Source organism: Narcine bancroftii, chromosome 7, assembly GCF_036971445.1.
Source record: "Narcine bancroftii isolate sNarBan1 chromosome 7, sNarBan1.hap1, whole genome shotgun sequence".
NCBI classification, from domain to species: Eukaryota; Metazoa; Chordata; class Chondrichthyes; order Torpediniformes; family Narcinidae; genus Narcine; species Narcine bancroftii.
This window is the reverse complement of record NC_091475.1, coordinates 201,684,757-201,702,359: the sequence shown is the minus strand read 5'-3', so window position 1 is coordinate 201,702,359 and position 17,603 is coordinate 201,684,757. Positions and strand designations below refer to the sequence as shown.

The 17,603-nt window shown below is 43.6% G+C and overlaps 1 protein-coding gene and 1 non-coding gene across 2 annotated transcripts in view; both read right to left on the bottom strand.

The window, feature by feature from the left end:
* Positions 1 to 2,126: 2,126 nt before the first annotated feature.
* LOC138740207 (U6 spliceosomal RNA) lies at positions 2,127 to 2,235 on the bottom strand. Its single transcript, XR_011342746.1, has one exon. It is a non-coding gene; the product is annotated as a U6 spliceosomal RNA (small nuclear RNA).
* A 1,358-nt stretch (positions 2,236 to 3,593) lies between these two features.
* The window catches only part of LOC138739618 (acetylserotonin O-methyltransferase-like), a 28,348-nt gene continuing 14,338 nt past the window's right edge, over positions 3,594 to 17,603 (bottom strand). The window contains exons 5-8 of the mRNA XM_069892015.1: positions 11,845 to 11,963; positions 11,139 to 11,279; positions 5,888 to 6,010; positions 3,594 to 4,063 (exon numbers count right to left, since the gene is read on the bottom strand). Of these exons, the coding sequence (XP_069748116.1) occupies positions 3,852 to 4,063; positions 5,888 to 6,010; positions 11,139 to 11,279; positions 11,845 to 11,963 (595 nt within the window). The 3' untranslated portion in view covers positions 3,594 to 3,851. The remainder of the gene's footprint in view (positions 4,064 to 5,887; positions 6,011 to 11,138; positions 11,280 to 11,844; positions 11,964 to 17,603) is intronic.

The following is a 17,603-nucleotide window of genomic DNA, read 5'->3' as shown; positions in this document are numbered from 1 at the left end:
TGCTGTTGAATAAGTCATTGTAATTCATTGTGTGAAGGATTTGACTCGTCTCTAAAGCAAGTCATTAAAGTCTTAGCCAAGGGCTGATTATAAGATCGCCCAGACTTGGGAACTCGTGTAATTGCTTCATCTGTCAGTAAGGATAGAGATAAGGTAATGCAAGAGATAGAGGATGGGGTTTAAAATAAAATTGTTTTACATAGGAAGTAGGAACAGGAGTCGGCCAAAAATGGCCCATTGAGCCTGCTCCGCCATTCAATACGATCATGGCTGATCTAATTTATGACCTAACTCCACCTATCTGCCTTCTCCCCATATCCCCTAACTCCTCTATCATGTAAATATTTATCTAACCGAATTTTAAATATGTTTAATGAGGCAGCCTCAACCACTTCCCTGGTTAGAGAATTCCAAACATTCACTACTCTCTGGGAAAAAACTATTTTTCCTCATCTCTGTCCTAAATCTACTCCCCCAAATCTTGAGACTGTGTCCTCTCGTTTTAGTTTCCCCGGCCAGCTCAAAAAAACCTTCCTACATCTATCCTATCCATACCCTTCATAATCCTATATGTTTCTATAAGATCTCCTCTCATTCTTCTGAACTCGAGCGAATACAATCCTAGACGATTTAATATTTCATCATAAGTCAACCCCTTCATCCCAGGGATCAACCTAGTAAGTTTTTTCCAGAATGTATTTCCTCTCAAGGCTGGCATTTAATATACATCCCAAAATGTTTTGGACAAGGTTGTGATCACCCCCTATCTTGAACATAGAGCACCCCACCACAGTCCAGGCCCTTCGACCCTCAATATTGTGCAAACCCATATATTCCTTTAAAAAAGTACTCAACCCTTCCTACCCTGTAACCCTCTATTTTTATTCCATTCATGTGCCTGTCTAAGAGTTTCTTAAATGCCCCTAATGTTTTAGCTTCCACCTCTGGCAAGGCATGCCAGGCATCCACTCTCCATGTAAAAAAAGTTATCATCTAAACTTAACATCCCCTAAACATCCCCTTGTACATAAGTCCTCTGGTGTTTGCTATTCCTGCCCTGGGAAAAAGGCACTGGCTGTCCACCTTATCCATGCCTCTCATAATCCTGAAGACCTCTATCAAGCCTCCTCTCATCCTTCTATGCTCCGGAGAGAAAAGTCCCACTTTCCCTCATAAGATTTATTTTCCAATCATTCTGGTAAATCTCCTCTGCACCCTCTCCGTAGCTTCCACATCCTTCCTATAATGAGGTGACCAGAACTGAACACAATTCTCTAAAATGTGGCCTCACCAAAAATTTGCAAAGTTGGAACATGACCTCTTGACTCTTGCACTCAAATCCCCTGATTAATGAAACCCAACATCCCATAGGCCTTCTTAACTATCTTATCAACCTTGCAGTGACCTTAAGGGATGTATGGATATGGACCCCAAGGTCCCTCTGTTCATCCACACTCTTAAATAACCGACCATTAACCCTGTACTCAGCCTTAAGGTTTGTCCTTCCAAATTGCATCACCTTACACTTATCCAAATTGAACTCCATCTGCGAGTTTTCTGCCCAACAATGCATCCTGTCCATATACTTTTGTAATCTTCAGCAATCTTCAGCCCCATCCACAACTCCTCTAATCTTTGTATCATCCACAAACTTACTGACCCAAACTTCTGCCTCTTCCTCCAGGTTATTTATAAAAATCACAATCATCAGGGGTCCCAGAACAGATCCACCAGACAGAATAATTCCCTTCCACTACTACCCTCTGTTTTCAACCTGCAAGCTAATTCTTTTTATCCACACAGCCAGGTTCCATGGATCCCTTGCCTCATGATTTTATGAACGAGCCTGTGATGGGGACCTTGTCAAACGCCTGTGACCACATCTACCACCAATTTCTTTTGCTACCTCCTCAAAAAGGTTCGCGAGGCATGACCTTCCTGGTCACCGAGACAGAGGTGCACCAAAGAAGAGGTCCAAGGACTGCCTAAAGAAATCTCTTGGTGCCTGACTATCTTTAATTTTCGTCGTTCTTCACATATGCAGAGAACGTCTTGAGATTCTCTTTAATCCTACATGCCAAGGCCTTCTCATGCACCCTTTGAGCTCTCCTAAGACTGTATTTTTTAAAAATATGGAACGCTTCATGAATTTGCATGTCATCCTTGCGCAGGCACCATGCTAATCTTCTCCATATCATTCGAATTTTAGTATACATGTGCTGCTGGAGTGAAAACTCGTAAGACCTTTGTTAAGCTCCTTTCTGGCTACCATATACTTCTCATGAGCCCTTCCTGTTTCCTCTATCCTTCTTTCTCTTGACTGGTTGCCTCACCTGTTACATCAATCACACTTCCCTTTTCCCACCTATTCTAAACCCAGCACAAGTGGTCCTTAAAATTCCTCCATATTAGTTCTGTACTTTCATCTTTGAACATCTGTTTCCAATTTACTCTCATTAGTTCCTGCCTCATCCTATCATAATTATCCCTTCCCCAATTAAACGCTTTCCCATTTTTGTTTGCTTTTATCTGTATCCATAGCTATGTTAAAGCTCAAGAAGTTGTGATCACCTCACTGACAAAAGACAAAGGAGGAAAAACCCAACACCCAACCAACCAATTTTCCCCTGCAACCGCTGCAACCGGGTCTGCCTGTCCTGCATCGGACTTGTCAGCCACGAACGAGCCTGCAGCTGACGTGAACATTTACCCCCTCCATAAATCTTCGTCCGCGAAGCCAAGCCAAAGAGAAGAAGAGTAAACAGTAGGGGATATGCCAAAAATCTAGAAACTGAATCATGAACCACCCCTGATGGAAATTTTCTGTACCCAATGCAATTTCCCTTGCCTGTGCTAATTAATTATATATACATGCAATAATATATTTGACTAAGGAAGAGTAGAATATCATTAATTTGAGAAAATAGGACCTATAAAAGTAAGGAATGTTTCATCTGGACAAAAGGTATTGCTGTTGGCTTTCTTTGAAACGCTTATAACCCCACGCGGCAGTACAAGGTTAAAATCCTAAGATCGACGTGGCATTACTTTAGAACCAAAGCACTGTCAGCCTAACATTCAGAGCCATCCAAGGAATCCACGGTGGCAACAGGTGCCCCTTCTCCTGACCACCGTCTACGTGCTTTGAAGTAGAACAATGCTTGATAATCGTCTTGGAAAAAACGAAATTTGAAAAAAGTTTGCCACCCACCTTCATTCATTGCAGTAAGACTGACAAGTGAGGAAGAAGGGGTTAAAATAAAACTCGAACTGAAGTTAGCTGCAGTCCTTTGAAACCTGGCTTCTAGTGTGGATCAATCACAAGTTGTTGGACTTTAGAAGTAACAATTAAGAAATGGTGTTATACTCCTGCAGTGTCTATTGATTCCTAACTTATACAGAAGGAGTAAAAATGAATCACACAGAATTATAAGCCATGGGAAATATATACTCTGTGAAAACTACAAGAAATGTTGTTAATAGGCTACCATGCTCCCAACAGAAGTGAAAATCCAATGGGCTTTATTAACTATATCAGATCAACTCAAAGCATGCATGGAACTTAATTCCCCCCCCCCACCCCCCCATGCCATTAAATTTTGAATCCTGTTGTGTGAAGAGCTGTGCTAGTGACTAGTTGCCTGGAATGTAAGCCCCTCCTAGAAGACACTGCATAGGAACATCCCACCAAATAATATTAAATCTGCCTGTACCTGCTCCAAATCCCTCCAATCCCTGCATTTGTCCATCAAAAAGCCTCTTTAACCCTATTATGGATTGCTTGTCTACCACTGCCCTGGCACCCTTTACATCAAATATATCTAGGAGGCATGATAAGTTGATCTGACAGTTCACTTTCTGGCCAGGATGGCATTGTAAATTTTCCCAGTCCTTCGGACCTGCAAATCCTTGAAACCAACGGTCTCCAGAAGTTTAGCATACTCAGAGGCTGTATGTTCCTTCCCCTCTGTCTGTACCAGCATGTTGAGGGAGTACAGCTGAGCAGTGATGGGGCCTTTTCTGTCCTCGTTCAACAAAGCTTCGATCAGCAGAACTCCACCACCTGATTGGAAGCAGGAAAGCGATGAGCATTCTTCTCATTTATTTACTCATGTGATGAGAGCAAGGCCAACATTTATTGTTCAGCTCTGATTACTCAATCCCAGGGGCCAGCTGCACCATTTCACAAGGCATATTATGTCAAATAAAATAATTTCCCATCCTCATTGTGAGTGGACAGTTTAGCATCAACAAAATCATGTTACACAGAAGTAGGCCATTCTGCCCATCATTCTAATTTTAGCTCCCAGCAAAGCAATCCCATTAGTCCCTCTTCTTTTTTATGCACCTTTACAACTTATTCTCTCTCGATTGCCCATCAATTCAACACAGTTACTGCAGCCATTAGGGCAACACTGTTGAAGCGGCAGCGACCGGGGTTCAAATGCAGCACTGTCTGTAAGGAGTTTGTACATTCTTCCCATGACTCCGTTGGTTTCCTCCGGGTGCTCGGGCTTCCGCCCACCCTTCAAAACATACCGGTTCATAGGTTAATTGGGTGCAATTGGGTGGCATGGGCTTGTAGGCCATAAAGGGCTTTTAACGTACCGTATGTCTACATTTAAATTTGATTTGCACAAAAAGGTTGATTGGCAGTGGCAAATTAGCATACCAGCACATCCTCAGGACATGGGAGAGAACCAAAACACTTGGGAAGTAACCAACAGTGAATGGGCAATTCCCACACAGACAGCACCCGGGTTCCTGGAGGTGTGTGGAAGCAGCAATACCAACTGCAACCTTGTGCAACACTTACTGTTCCCATGAATGTTGCTTTTTTAAATCCCAATATTTAATTATCTAAATTTAACCTCTCCAGCTGGCTTGACGTCCATGGATCTTCAGACCGAGCCTCAATTATTTAATCACAACACTATCTTCAACCCCACCTTAGGGATATGGTTTAATTTTAATCAGGCAACTAATTATCTTATGCTCCAACTTCCCTGCCATGATTCTCCGGTCAGAACATTAGGAGTTGGAGCAGGAACCTGCCACGTCCTGCTCCTAATTTTAACAGTTCTAACAAAGTTCATTGCAGGAGTTTATGGATAGCAAACCTCAACGTCAATGCCAAAGATTCGAAAGGTTCATTTTCTTCAGGGACTCATGGAGTCATAGAGTTATAGGGCAAGGAAATGGTCCTTTAGCCTAACGTGTCCATGATCTGTTGATCCCTGGGCTAGTCTTCCTTGCCTGTATTTGCTCCATATCCCTCTAAATCAGTGGTTTTGAAACTTTTTCTTCCCACTCACCTACCACCTTAAGCAATCCCTTACTAATCACAGAGCACCGATGGCATAGGGAATACTTAAAGTGGTATGTGAGTGGAAAGATAAAGGTTGACAACCTCTGCTCTAAACCTTTCCTGTCCATTTGAATGTCATCTAAATGTTGTTATTATACACATTTCCACCACTTGGTCTGGTAGCTCCTTCTGTATGCCCACAATGCTATTACATTGCCAGCGACCTGAGATTGAATCTGACACCGTCTGTAAGGAGTTTGTACATTCTCTCTGTGTTTGCATGGGTTTCCCCCTAAGCACTCCATTTCCCTCCCACCCTTTAAAAACATATGAAGGTTGTAGGTTAATTGGGTATAATTGGGCAACACAGCTCGTGGCCTGTGTTGTATGCCCAAATTTAAAATGCCCACCCCCCCCCCCCTTTGAATGAAAAGGTTTTCCCCTCAGGTCCCATTTAAATCTTTCCCCTTTCACCTTAAATCTACGCCTCTCATTTCAGACCAATATTCCAGGGAAAATACTGTGGCCATTCATAGGTTTAAAATGACACAGGTAGCCCTTAGCTTTGGTGATACCTACCCGGTTTACAAACCTTGTTGACCTTGGTGAGCAGTTCCACACACTTATCCTGAGGCCAGTCATGAAGTATTCTAGCCAGAATGTAAAGGTCAGCTTCAGGTATGGGGTCTTTGAAGAAGTCTCCTGCATTTGGAGAGAGTGTGGCACAGTAAGTTGCTGATGTAGGAACCATTAAAAAACCCAATCTAAAACTTTCATGGTAGATTTTTATCCCCTTTCCTGAAAATGCTCACATTTTATCCAAGACAGCGCATTGCCCATGAGATCAGAAATGTTCCCTGGAGAGGATTTTCCCCTAGAATCTTTTCTCTCTTTATTTTTCCAAATTTTCCTTTGCATCTCACAGAAGATTCCATGGGGTGGGGGAGAAGGAAGGGATGGAATGGGCAGATTGGAAATGATACGAAGAAATGTCTATTTGCAATTCTCCAGCCATTGTTAGCAAGAAGTGGTTTTAATTAATTAGATAGTCTCTTTATGCACACGATTTCCATGCTCTGTAAATTCCCTCTCAGCGATCCCTGGAGGAAATGGCTTCAATTAAAACTCTGCTTTCATCAGAAAACTGATTTTCTGCTCAAGTTTTGTCAGGTCACCAAGGAAATTTGCAGCATCTATTGGAACCACAGAACGCTACTTCACAGAAACAGGCTCCTTGGCCCATGCAGTCTGTGCTGAACTATTATTCTACACAGCCCATTGACATGCCCTTCCCATCCATGCACCGACGAGTAGGTTTCTTCGTGCACCTGTCCAGCAGACAAACCTGCAGCATGGTCCACAGAACAGTTAGCGTAACGCTTTTACGGTTGGCAGCAACTTGTGTTCAAACCTGGCACTGCCTGTAAGGAGTTCAAACATTCTCCTGGTATCTGAGTGGGTTTCCTCCAGGTGCTATGGTTCTCTGGTTTCCTCCCACCTTTCAAACATGTTGGCTTCTTGGTATATAGGTACATGATCCTTTATCCGGAACCCTTGGGGGACCATTGTGTTCCGAATTTCGGATTTTTCTGGATTTCAGAACAAAAGCCACCTGCCCCAGATTTAAGCCCACCCGGATTGTGCTGCCATATCCACCCCCTTCCAGTTGCGCTGGCGTCTCCCTCTCTCTCCCCCCCCTCGCCTGCCCGAGTCGCACTGCCATCTCTCCCCCTCCTCGCCTGCCCGAGTCGCACTGCTGTCTCTCTAACCCCCCCCCCAACCTAGTCGTGCTGCTGTCGCTCTCTCTCTCTCTGTCTCTCTTCCTCCGCTGTACCTGCACCAGGAAAAAAAATGCTGGTTTTTGGAGCTTTCTGGATTTTAGATGTCCGGATAAAGGATTGTGTACCTGTATTAGGAGAGCACAGGCTCAAGGGCCAGAAGAAAAATTGAAATTTTTCTTAAATGTCAAAATTGAACCCACATTCACCATTTCAGCTGGCAGCTCATTCCACACACTTTATCACTGTCCATATGAAGAAGTTCCCCTAAATTTTAAAATTTTATTTTCTGCAACATAGAACATAATCCAGCCATTTAAATCCATGCCTCCCAATTACCCCCAACTTAACATACAACCCCATAATAAGTTTCGGAAGGTGGGGGGGAAAATGAAGCACCCAGGGAAAATCGACAGACACGGGGAGAATGTACAAACTCCTTACACACAGTGCAGCATTCGAACCAGGGTCACTGGCTCTGTAATAGCATCGCTCACCACTACGCTATCATTACACCTTTCATTCTTGACATATGGCATCTAAGTTGGAAAAAGCCTACTTGCATTTACACTTAATGCACAAAAAAGTTCTGGGCAAACTCAGTAGGTCCCATAGCATCCAGAGGAGGCAAAAGTAAATAACTAACGTTTAAGGACTGAGCCCTTTGTCAACATATGAGGGCAGAATCTATAAATAAAACACTGACCTTTTAATGATGAATAATGAGTTTATTGTCGTATATATTGTACCTAAGTGAAGGAGTCAGGCCTAAAACATTGGTTCCATATCTTTGCCACCGATGGACGCTGTAGGACCTGCTGAGTTTCTCCTGAATTTTTTGTGTAGTATCAAAATTCACAGTGTCTCCAGACTTCATTTGCATTTACTCTATCTATACCCCTCAGAATTTTTGTATACCTCCATCAAATTTCCCCTCATTCTCCAATGTTCCAGGGAGAAAAGTCCTATCCTTTCAACCTTTCCTCTGTAACTCAGCTCCTCAAGTTCTGGTCAAATCTTTGCAAATTTTCTCTGAACTCTTTCAATATTTTTGTTAATAAAAACACCAAAATGCTGGAGGAACTCAGCAAGTCTATTCACCATCTATTAGATTAAAAAAGGTGCTTTTGTACTGAGATCCCAGTAAATTGGCATGTCAACGAATGGTATTTAAAGTTGGAACCAAGAAAAGCCAGTTCAGTGTACTGGAGCTGATGAGAAATGCATTGGCTCTGATACTACCTACCTTGGTGGGTAAGTACTGGGATGAAAATGACCCCTCCCATTCAGTGTTGGTTGTGTTCAAACAGGGGCAGTGTGAAAGCACCTGGAATAATTGTCAATGTTTCAGGCCTGAGCCCTTCTTCAAGGAAAAAGAATCAGAAAAGGATATATCAGAATTCAAACAATGGGGGAGGAATCCAGACCAACAAAAGGTGTTTATTGGATGTGATAAGGTGGAATTTATCATGTCTATGCAAAAGAAGACAAGGAATGGAGAGACGTCAGGGGAAGCAGGGGTGGGTTTACGAAAGCCAGAGAAGTCGATATTAATGCCATCCGGTTGGAGGGTGCCCAGTCAGAAGATGAGGTGTTGTTCCTCCAATTTATGGGTGGTTTCAGTCTGGCAGTACATGGACAGACATGTCAGCAAGGGAATGGGATGGAGAAATTAAATGCTTGGCCATTGGGAGATCCACGCTATTGTTTCACTTAATATCATTTTAATCCTTGCTGTAGCTCAGAGACCAATATTGCCCAACGTGTAACCATTTCTAATGCTGACATCCATTTATGTCCCAGCAAGGTTTTACTGAGTAGCAGTAAGGAGTGGGAGAAAGAGGCAGAAGGTTACATTCTCCTCAGACCGTCATGTAAACAATCCTCCCCTCCATCAACTCCATCTAAATTCCCTGCTGCCTTGAGAAAACATCTGCCAGATTAAAAGACCCACCCCAGTTTTCTCCAACCGAATCCTGTTTTATATTGGCAGAATAAAATAGGATCCTCCAGAATCAAAGAGCATGTCTTTCCAGCTGTTATGGACCTTCCATTTATAAACCTTTCTAACACTGTTTGCTCTGTTTTGCTCATCTGTTTTGTTTAATTGCAACACCATCCCCTTCATTTTTTGCTTTTATTCCATCACTACCTGCTTATTATATACAGATTTGGTGGATAACACAGGCAACAAAATTGTTAACTGTATGTCAGTACGTGTAACGATGTATAATTCAATGCAGCTTAACTGTAATCATCCATGGTTACCAGCATCAGTTCTAATTACCTACAGAGAGTTGGCTCCATTGGAATCAGGAAGCCAATGGCACTGAATGGACGGATGAGATTTGGAAGAGGGGCGTCTGTTACATAACTAGCAATCAGGACCAGGGTTGGAATCCCACACTGTCTGTAAGAAGTTTGAATGTATGTTCTCCCTGTGTCGGTGTGGGTTTTTCCCCTGAGTGCCCTAAATCCCCCCCCACCATTCAAAACGTATTAGGTCATTTGTGTGTAATCAGGTGCTATGGGCTCATGGGCCAAAAGAGCCTCTTACCTGTACGTCTAATTTTTAAAAAAATTTCCACTAATATTCTCATACTTTCCTAGTTTTGGTGACCAGAGGCAAAATTCTCCCCAATATCAAACACCAAAATTTATCAAATCATGCAAAATTTTTTTAAAAATCAGTTACCCCACATTTCCCTCCCCCACCACTTCTGATCTCTGGACTTCCTGAGGTGGTCACGTTGCGAATCCATGTTATTTCCCCCTTCCTCCACCCCCCCACCACCATGGGTTCATCAATGTACATATTTCCATCATAATTTGATCCAGGATGTTTTGTGGGAACCACAGCAATTGGTAAATCCAATTGCAATTGGAAGGTATTTTCCACCTTAATCTCTTCCTCTAACAACTTTGAAATGTTCAAAGTATTTTGCGTTAAGGAGAAAAGATGTGATAAACATGGGAGCAACTGGCGGTCCTCAACAGCGCAAATTAACACATTGAACATAGATCTAGGTTGTAATTCATTTATCCCTTATCACCAAAATAAGTTCTTAGACTTCCGTATAAAAGCAGTCTCATACAAGATACTGTATATGATGTGTGCCTGAAGGAATAGGTGACTTAAGATGCTTAGTTTCCACAGTTCTCTTCGACGAGTAGTTTTCTCACCTTATGTGTGTCAGTATTGGAGACGAAGTGACAGCTTATTGGCTAGGGTGACACAAATCATTGCCTTGTGCGGCATTGGTTAAGCCACAGATGAATGTGTACTGTTCTGTTTCCACACTATTGGAAGGTGAGGTGATACTTGAAATGAGTGCAGAGGAGAACCTTGCTGGGGATGGAGTGAGGAAAAGGCTGGGCTGGTTTCACTTGAAAAGGAGGAGGCACTGAGGGGCACTGATACAAACATTCTACATCATGAGGGGCATTGACAGGGTGGATAGTCGGAAACTTTTCCCAGTAGCAGAAGTGCCGAAAGCTAAAGCTCATAGCATTAGGGTAAACTGCAAGAGGCTTTGAGGATGAAATCCAACACGGTCAGCGCAATGCTGTTACAGAGCCAGCGATCCCGGGATTGAACTTGGAGCTGGGCATAAGGAGTATGCATGTTCTCCCTGTTACTGCATGTGTTTCATCTGGGTGCTCTGGTTTCTACCCACCATTCTAAACATGCAAGTCGATTGGCTGTGGTATGGGTTTGTGGGCCGAAAGAGGCTGTTGCCATTCTGTGTGTCTAAATCTAATTTTAAGCTGGGTATTGTTGAAATCTGAACTCACTGACTGGCTGATGGAGACAGTGATTCTTATAAGCACTTAAAATCTGCCCAGACGAGCACTTGAATCACTAAAGCATAAAACGCTACGGACCAAATGCTCGTAAATAGGACTTGTCTGGGTACAAGGGTCTGAAGGGCCTGTTTCCATGCTGTATATCTCTTCTGTGTCGGTGGGTATCAATGTCAAAGAGGTTGGAAGAGATCTGTGTGTATTATGAAGTCTTCTTGTCATCCAATCATTCTTGTAGCTCTAATTACCTTCATGAAATAGAATCTGCTTTTCATCTTGGGACACAAAATGTTTCCTTGCCATTTCCAGAACCTTTGGAAGATCATATATAGTTACCCTCGATTGTGGATACGCAGCAATACATTCTTTTGCTATCGCACCAGTGCAGCCTTTAAAAAAGAGAAGCGTACTTTTAGAAAATTCAAATTGATTCACAAATTGGTTTTAATTTGAGTTAAACAGGAAAGCTCTGCAGGCACTAGGTTTACAGCGCAATACATAAAAGTCCTGGAGAAACACAGGTGGCCACATAACTTTCATCAAAAAGCAGGCAATGAAACCGACTAAAAAGGTGGAGGGAGGAGAGTTAGAAGTTATTGTCACGAACTTGTCACCAAGTTTTGCCACAGCATTACATTGCAAATATTGCTACAAATTATATTTCAACAGTAAATAAATTACACGAGAAAAGTAGGAGAAAGTGAGATAGAGGAGAGGAGGGAAGGGTGGGAGGAGGAGTTCAGATTAAAAAGTCATTGGTGGATAGAGGTAGGAGGGTAGAAGTGGGAAAAAAGCCGAAGAGCAAGGGGGGGGGAAGGGGTAGGCCTCTAAATGGAGAGGGAAGGGGAGGGGAGCTGGAGCAAAGGAGACAGAGGGAGGCTGAGAGAGAGAGAGAGAGAGAGAGACTTGGGGGAGAAGTTTAATAGAAACTAGTTGCGCATTGTAGTAACTTGCCTCCAAGATCAAAGATATCCGTGAAAGATGAAAGATCAAAAGCTGTTACCACATCCTTTCCGCACATATTCCAGGTTGAGTTCATCAGCTGCATAAAGTTCAGCATTTCCTGCTCAGACCTGTTGTATAATGGTAATCATTCACTAGTGAGTACGAATGCTATACAAAAGCTATTATATTAGTAGCAGTTTTAATTAAACCATTTCGGCTGAATGGCTAACAGCTGAGCTAAAATAACAGACGAAAAAAAAAACTGTCCAGGAATGAAGCTAACATTTTCGCAGTGTGACAGAATATGGATATGTTTTTGGGAGATAAATTGGGGCGGGGTTTGTAAGTGTAGGTCACATACAAACACTTTAAAATAGATCTTAATTAAAATACTGGAGCTCTGCTCATGTTAGACATATCGAGGCCTCGGAGCCTTTGCAAAAGCGTTGGAGAGTGCCCAAGAGACTTTATGAGTGGATTGTTGTTTACAAAAAGGCAACAGATGAAAGAGGTTGTGGGAGCTGCAGACAGTCTGGAGCTGTTCTAAGAGGGTCATGTGGTTTTGCAAGCAGAGAGAGTCAACAGGGTGTGTGTGTGTGTGTGTGTGTGTGTGTGTGTGTATGTGTGTGTGTGAGAGAGAGAGAGAGAGATCAATTCTACAATTTTACAGTCAGCAGCAGCAACTGGAACAGGACAAGTCGGCAAACTTGTGGAAAACCCCATTTGGAAGACGGGTTGTGAGTGCTTAGTTCAGCCTAGTCAAAGCCCTTGTGGTTCTTGCAAGAGGAGAGGACTGGCTATCCAATGTTTCACTTGGAATAAGGGAAACAAAAAGGAACTCTGTGGTGACCTGAAAGAAAGAGATTATCATCTGGAGAACCCTGAATGGGCAAGTTTCTTTGGCAAGACACTGAAGTGGCCGATGGAAGTACATCAGTTGTGGATGGCCTGGAACATCAAATCTCTCTCTGAAAAGTGGCAAGAACCTTCCTAAATGATAACCATTTACCTTTTGAGCACCAAAGCCTGGTGAACTTTATAAATATTAAATTCTGTGCACAGTACAAGAATTGTCTGCAACCAAAGAACTTGGAGGAATGAGAAATGAAATTGGACTGTGAATCAAAGAATTTTTCTGAACTTACACATACATTACCTACACATGCGCTTAGAATTAGAAGGGAGTAAAGATAGATTAAGTAAGTCAATAGAGATATCTTAAAGTTTGATTCTATTTTCATGTTTAAAGATAACTAAAAGCAACTCTTGTTCAAGTAACCATTTGTCTTGGTGAAGATCTGGGTTTTGAGGTCCTCTGGGCTCGTAACAGCAGTCAAAACACAGATTTACTGGAGGAGCTCAGCCAGTCTATTTCAAGCTCTCTGAGAACCATAAAATTGGTGCAGAGGGAGGCTGTTTGCCTGACTAGTTTCAGTATCTCATTTTCCCCATAGCCTTGAAAATTATTCCTTCTCATGTGCCTACTCAGTTGCCTCCTGAAAGCACTGATGTTATGATCATTTCTGAAGGCAATGTTCCAAATCCTAACCACTGCTCTCTGAGTTTTTCCTGATCTTTCAATTATCCTCTGAATGGAACAGCTTTCTAAAGCGGTCATGGGACAATCCAGCAATTTTCCTCCATTTCTACTTGGAAAATATTCCTGGATCCTCTGTTCTAAGATTATAGCTACAATGCCTCCTTTGTGGAGACATTCTTTTATATATATTTTTTCTCTCTCATAGATCTTTATATCTACCATAAAATTAGGGACCTACATTGAATGCAATGCTCTAGTAGTAACCCAACTAGAGTTTTATTTAGAATCACGTCAACATAGGAAGAGACCATTTGGCCCGACTGACCTGAGCTGTCCCATTTGCCTGAAAGTGGCATTTGACCCTTTTCAATCCATGAACCAGTCCAAATGTCTTCTAAACGATTGTAGCCACCTCTACCACATCCTCTGATAACATGTCCCATATTCTCACTGTCCTATGTGTGAATATCTTCCTTCTCACCTGAAGTCAGTGCCCTCTAGTTTACAGCTTCCTACCTTGGCAACAAAGACTTTGAAAAATCACCCTATCTATGCCCCCCAATGACCCTGCAAGGCCAGCCCTAAGCTTTCTCCACTCCAGGAAAGCAGTCCAAGCCTATCCTGTGTCACCTTATATTTCAAGCCCACCAATCATTCCACTTTAAGTTCATATTTATTGATTTCCCCCAATCTCTCAACGTGACCTATCGGCTTTAAACATTTAGGTCTCCTACTTTAACAGTCTTTAGAACTGCTAATTACTCCATATCACTCTGATCATGGAGAGAAAAAGTCGCACAGCATGGAAAGGGGCACTTCAGCCCAACCCGCTGATGAAAAGGTCCCACCCACATAAAGCCCATCTGCCTGCATTGGGCCTGTATGCATTAGGTGCGGACTTGCGAAGTCACAGTGCTCCCCCTGCTGGATCCAACAGTTGTTGGCCCCATGCAGGCTTTAAACGGCCTGTTAAAGGAGCCAACAATAGTTTATTTTAAAATCCCACAACTTTGGGTTCTGGCCCAAGATAGCGGCACCTATGTTTTTGCTGTGGTTATGAGAGGCTGCAGACTGCAGGGAAGTGGAGGACTGGTGCAGGGCATCAACAGGGAGATGACCTATGGGGTGGTGACCACTGTGGCAGACCAGTGAGGTGCTCTGAGGCTGAAGAACACACAGGCGGCGGGCTCATGGTGACTCAAGGTGAGGAATCCATGGAGGCTGCAGGCCTCTGTGGTCAAAGGACTCACGCCAGGCTGTGGGCTGCTGGAGACTGGCTGAAGGGCACCAGATATCTCAGGGAACTGAGATGCAAGAGAGTGCCAAGGGTGCTGGAGGCTTCCTGATGGTATCAAAGGGTGCATCTGGAAATCGGGCTACTGATGGTTTGGACTGAAGACTGTGTGTCTGCGGAGGCTGTGGGAGCACTGAAGGCAAAGCCATGGACATTCGTTGACCCTGGGACAACTTTATTTTGCTTCTCTTTCTCTGTCTGAAAGGGGCACTGGGCAATTTCTGCTGATAGCAAATAGCACCTGCCTCAATGAACTCCTCTGGCAGCCCATTTGACATACTCACCACCCTTTGTGTGAAAATTGTTAAGCCTCAGTTTCCTATTCAAACTCTCCCCCTTCACCTTAAACCTGCTGCAGGATGGTGGCACAACATCGTGGACTGAAGGGCTGGTACTGTGCTGTAAAGTTCTATAGACCTGTACTTCGAGACTACTCTACTGCCCAGACCCCTACCATTCTGTATGTCAGTCCTGGCTATGTTAGTTTTCCAAATGCAAGATCTCACATTTCATATAACCATATAACCGTTTACAGCACAGAATCAGGCCAAGTCAGCCCTTCGAGTCCACACCGGTTCATTTGAACAACTCCCTAGCTCAACCCTCCCGCTCTCTGCCCATAACCCTCCACTCCCTCACCTCCATGTACACATCCAACCTTCTCTTAAATGACAGCAGGGTCCCTGCCGCAACTATCTCTTTTGAAAGATCATTCCATTCTGCCACCACTTGCTGAGTGAAAAAGCATCCTCTAATATTTCTCCTAAAGTTTTGCCCCCTTTCCCTTAACTCATGCCCTCTTGTTCCAACTTCCCCTGCCCTCAGGGGAAAGAGTCTGTTTATGTCTAGTCTATCTATTCCTTTCATAATTTCCTCTATCAAATCCCCTCTCAGACGTATTAAGTTCCATAGATCACTCTTCTGCCTACCTGGTCGACCAACCAAGGCCCAGCTGCAACTCTTGGCAACTATTTTCACCATCTACAGTACCTGACGCTTTAGTGTCATCTGAAAACTTGCGAACAGTACCGAGTTAATTTTCATCTGTACCCTTGAAATAGATGACAAACTAGCAGTGGGACCAGCACTGAACCCTATGGCGCACCACGAGTCAGTGGCCTCAAGTATGAAAAAAAACCTTTCAACTTCTCTGCATGCCGACGTGATTCACTTTTTAAACAATTGTTTGATTTCCTTCCAAATGTATCCCCTTTCACCTTAAATCTATGACTTCTAGTGCTGGACCCCTTTGCTGTGCAAGAAGGGTTCTGAATATCTATGCCCTTCCTAAGTTTGTACATCTTGATGAGGTCACCCCTCAGCCTCCCAAATTCCACTGAGAATAAATTATTCTCTCTCACACATCAATGAGATTTTTATTAGTTTCCATGAAGGGGTAATTTGCACTGGTTTGGGAACCCAGAATGTGGGATCTATGTACATGTTTGCTGAAAACCAGCACGTGGAGAAATGTCTTTTTCCAGTGGCAATCAGAGTCTTGAACCTCCCCTTGTTACACTAATCAGGGACTGCTCCAAAATCACAAAAACTACATTATTGTAATGCCACTTTTATTCTTGCCTTTGGTAAATGTGAATATTTATTATAAATCTGTCTTTTTTATTATTTCTTTTTACTACTGTAGGCTTTGTTTTATCATTCAGTACCTGTTGGGCTATTGCAAAGGAAGAATCAAAGTACATGGTACAGTGTATATAACAATAAGCTTGTTGTGAGAGGTCGCTGTGGCTACAGCTAGGCTATAGCTCTTGGTTATATCCCTAAGGCTGTAGTTTGAATCCGCAGGAGAAGAAAGACGCACACACCAGTAGAGTGTATTCGACACGGAGTTTATTTAGTGGCAGCTCTGCCTTTTATAGTCAGCTCGGCCGCGTCACCACCAGGGCATGGCTTGAGCGGGCCGGTCGCCAATTGGTTACCTCGGATGCCCGGGCCTGATTGGGCCCCCTGCAATCCACCGGCGGTGATTGGCCAGTTTCACCGCTCTGCCAGCGGCCTTAGGGAAAACCAGCCCACGTGATGTTTTGCTGGTCACTGCGTTCGACGGCCATTTCCTGTGTTGGCCTGAGGCATGGGCCACGACATCGTCATCACTATTGAGGCTCAGGTATCAGGCAGGTATCAGTCTGGCTTGCCAGCCAGGAGGTCATGCACATGGCATCCGGAGCAGTACCTTCTTGTTGGAGTGCCCAGTTTTTCACTGAATTTGCTACGTCATGGCGCGACTGAGAGTCCGGCAGTATAACTGGACGGGTTGGCTGGGCTCATTAGCCTTGGCTGGAGGCCACCCTAATAGAAGGAAAACTCTGATTTCAAACACAGACCGAAGGGTCACATTAGCCTTGTCAAGCCATTCATCTAGAAGGACACCCTGACGTAACACTTACAACCGGAAGACCTGGATGTCACCATCCCAGTTTGCTAGGCCATGGCAGATAAACCCCAAGTGTAAAGGGTAGGGCCAGTACCATGCACACTGCACTCCACCTAAAAATAATCCATGGTGCAGACTCAAAGGACATCTACGATCCTCCCTAAATCTTTGTTCGCGAGGCCAAGCCATGAAGATCAGCCAGGACACTTGGAAATAATTACTCCTTTCCCTCTTTATATCATTTGACAAGTAGTAAAAGTTTGATATGATGTACACAGTCTAGTGCTGCACTGAAACATCAACCTGGATTTTTGAGCTTAAATCTCATTCTGGGAACCTTCCATCTTCAATGGAGGGCAACCCACTGAACAAACCCTGACACACCACTCTGTCAAGATTTTCCATCCATTATTTAGGGGAGAAAAAGGAGGCTTCGGACCACCTTGTGAAACGACTGCAAAAAAGATAATCTGCTGGAGCAACTCAGCGGGTCGAGCAAGGTCAGGGAAAGAGAAAGGGCGGTCGAAGTTATGGGCCGC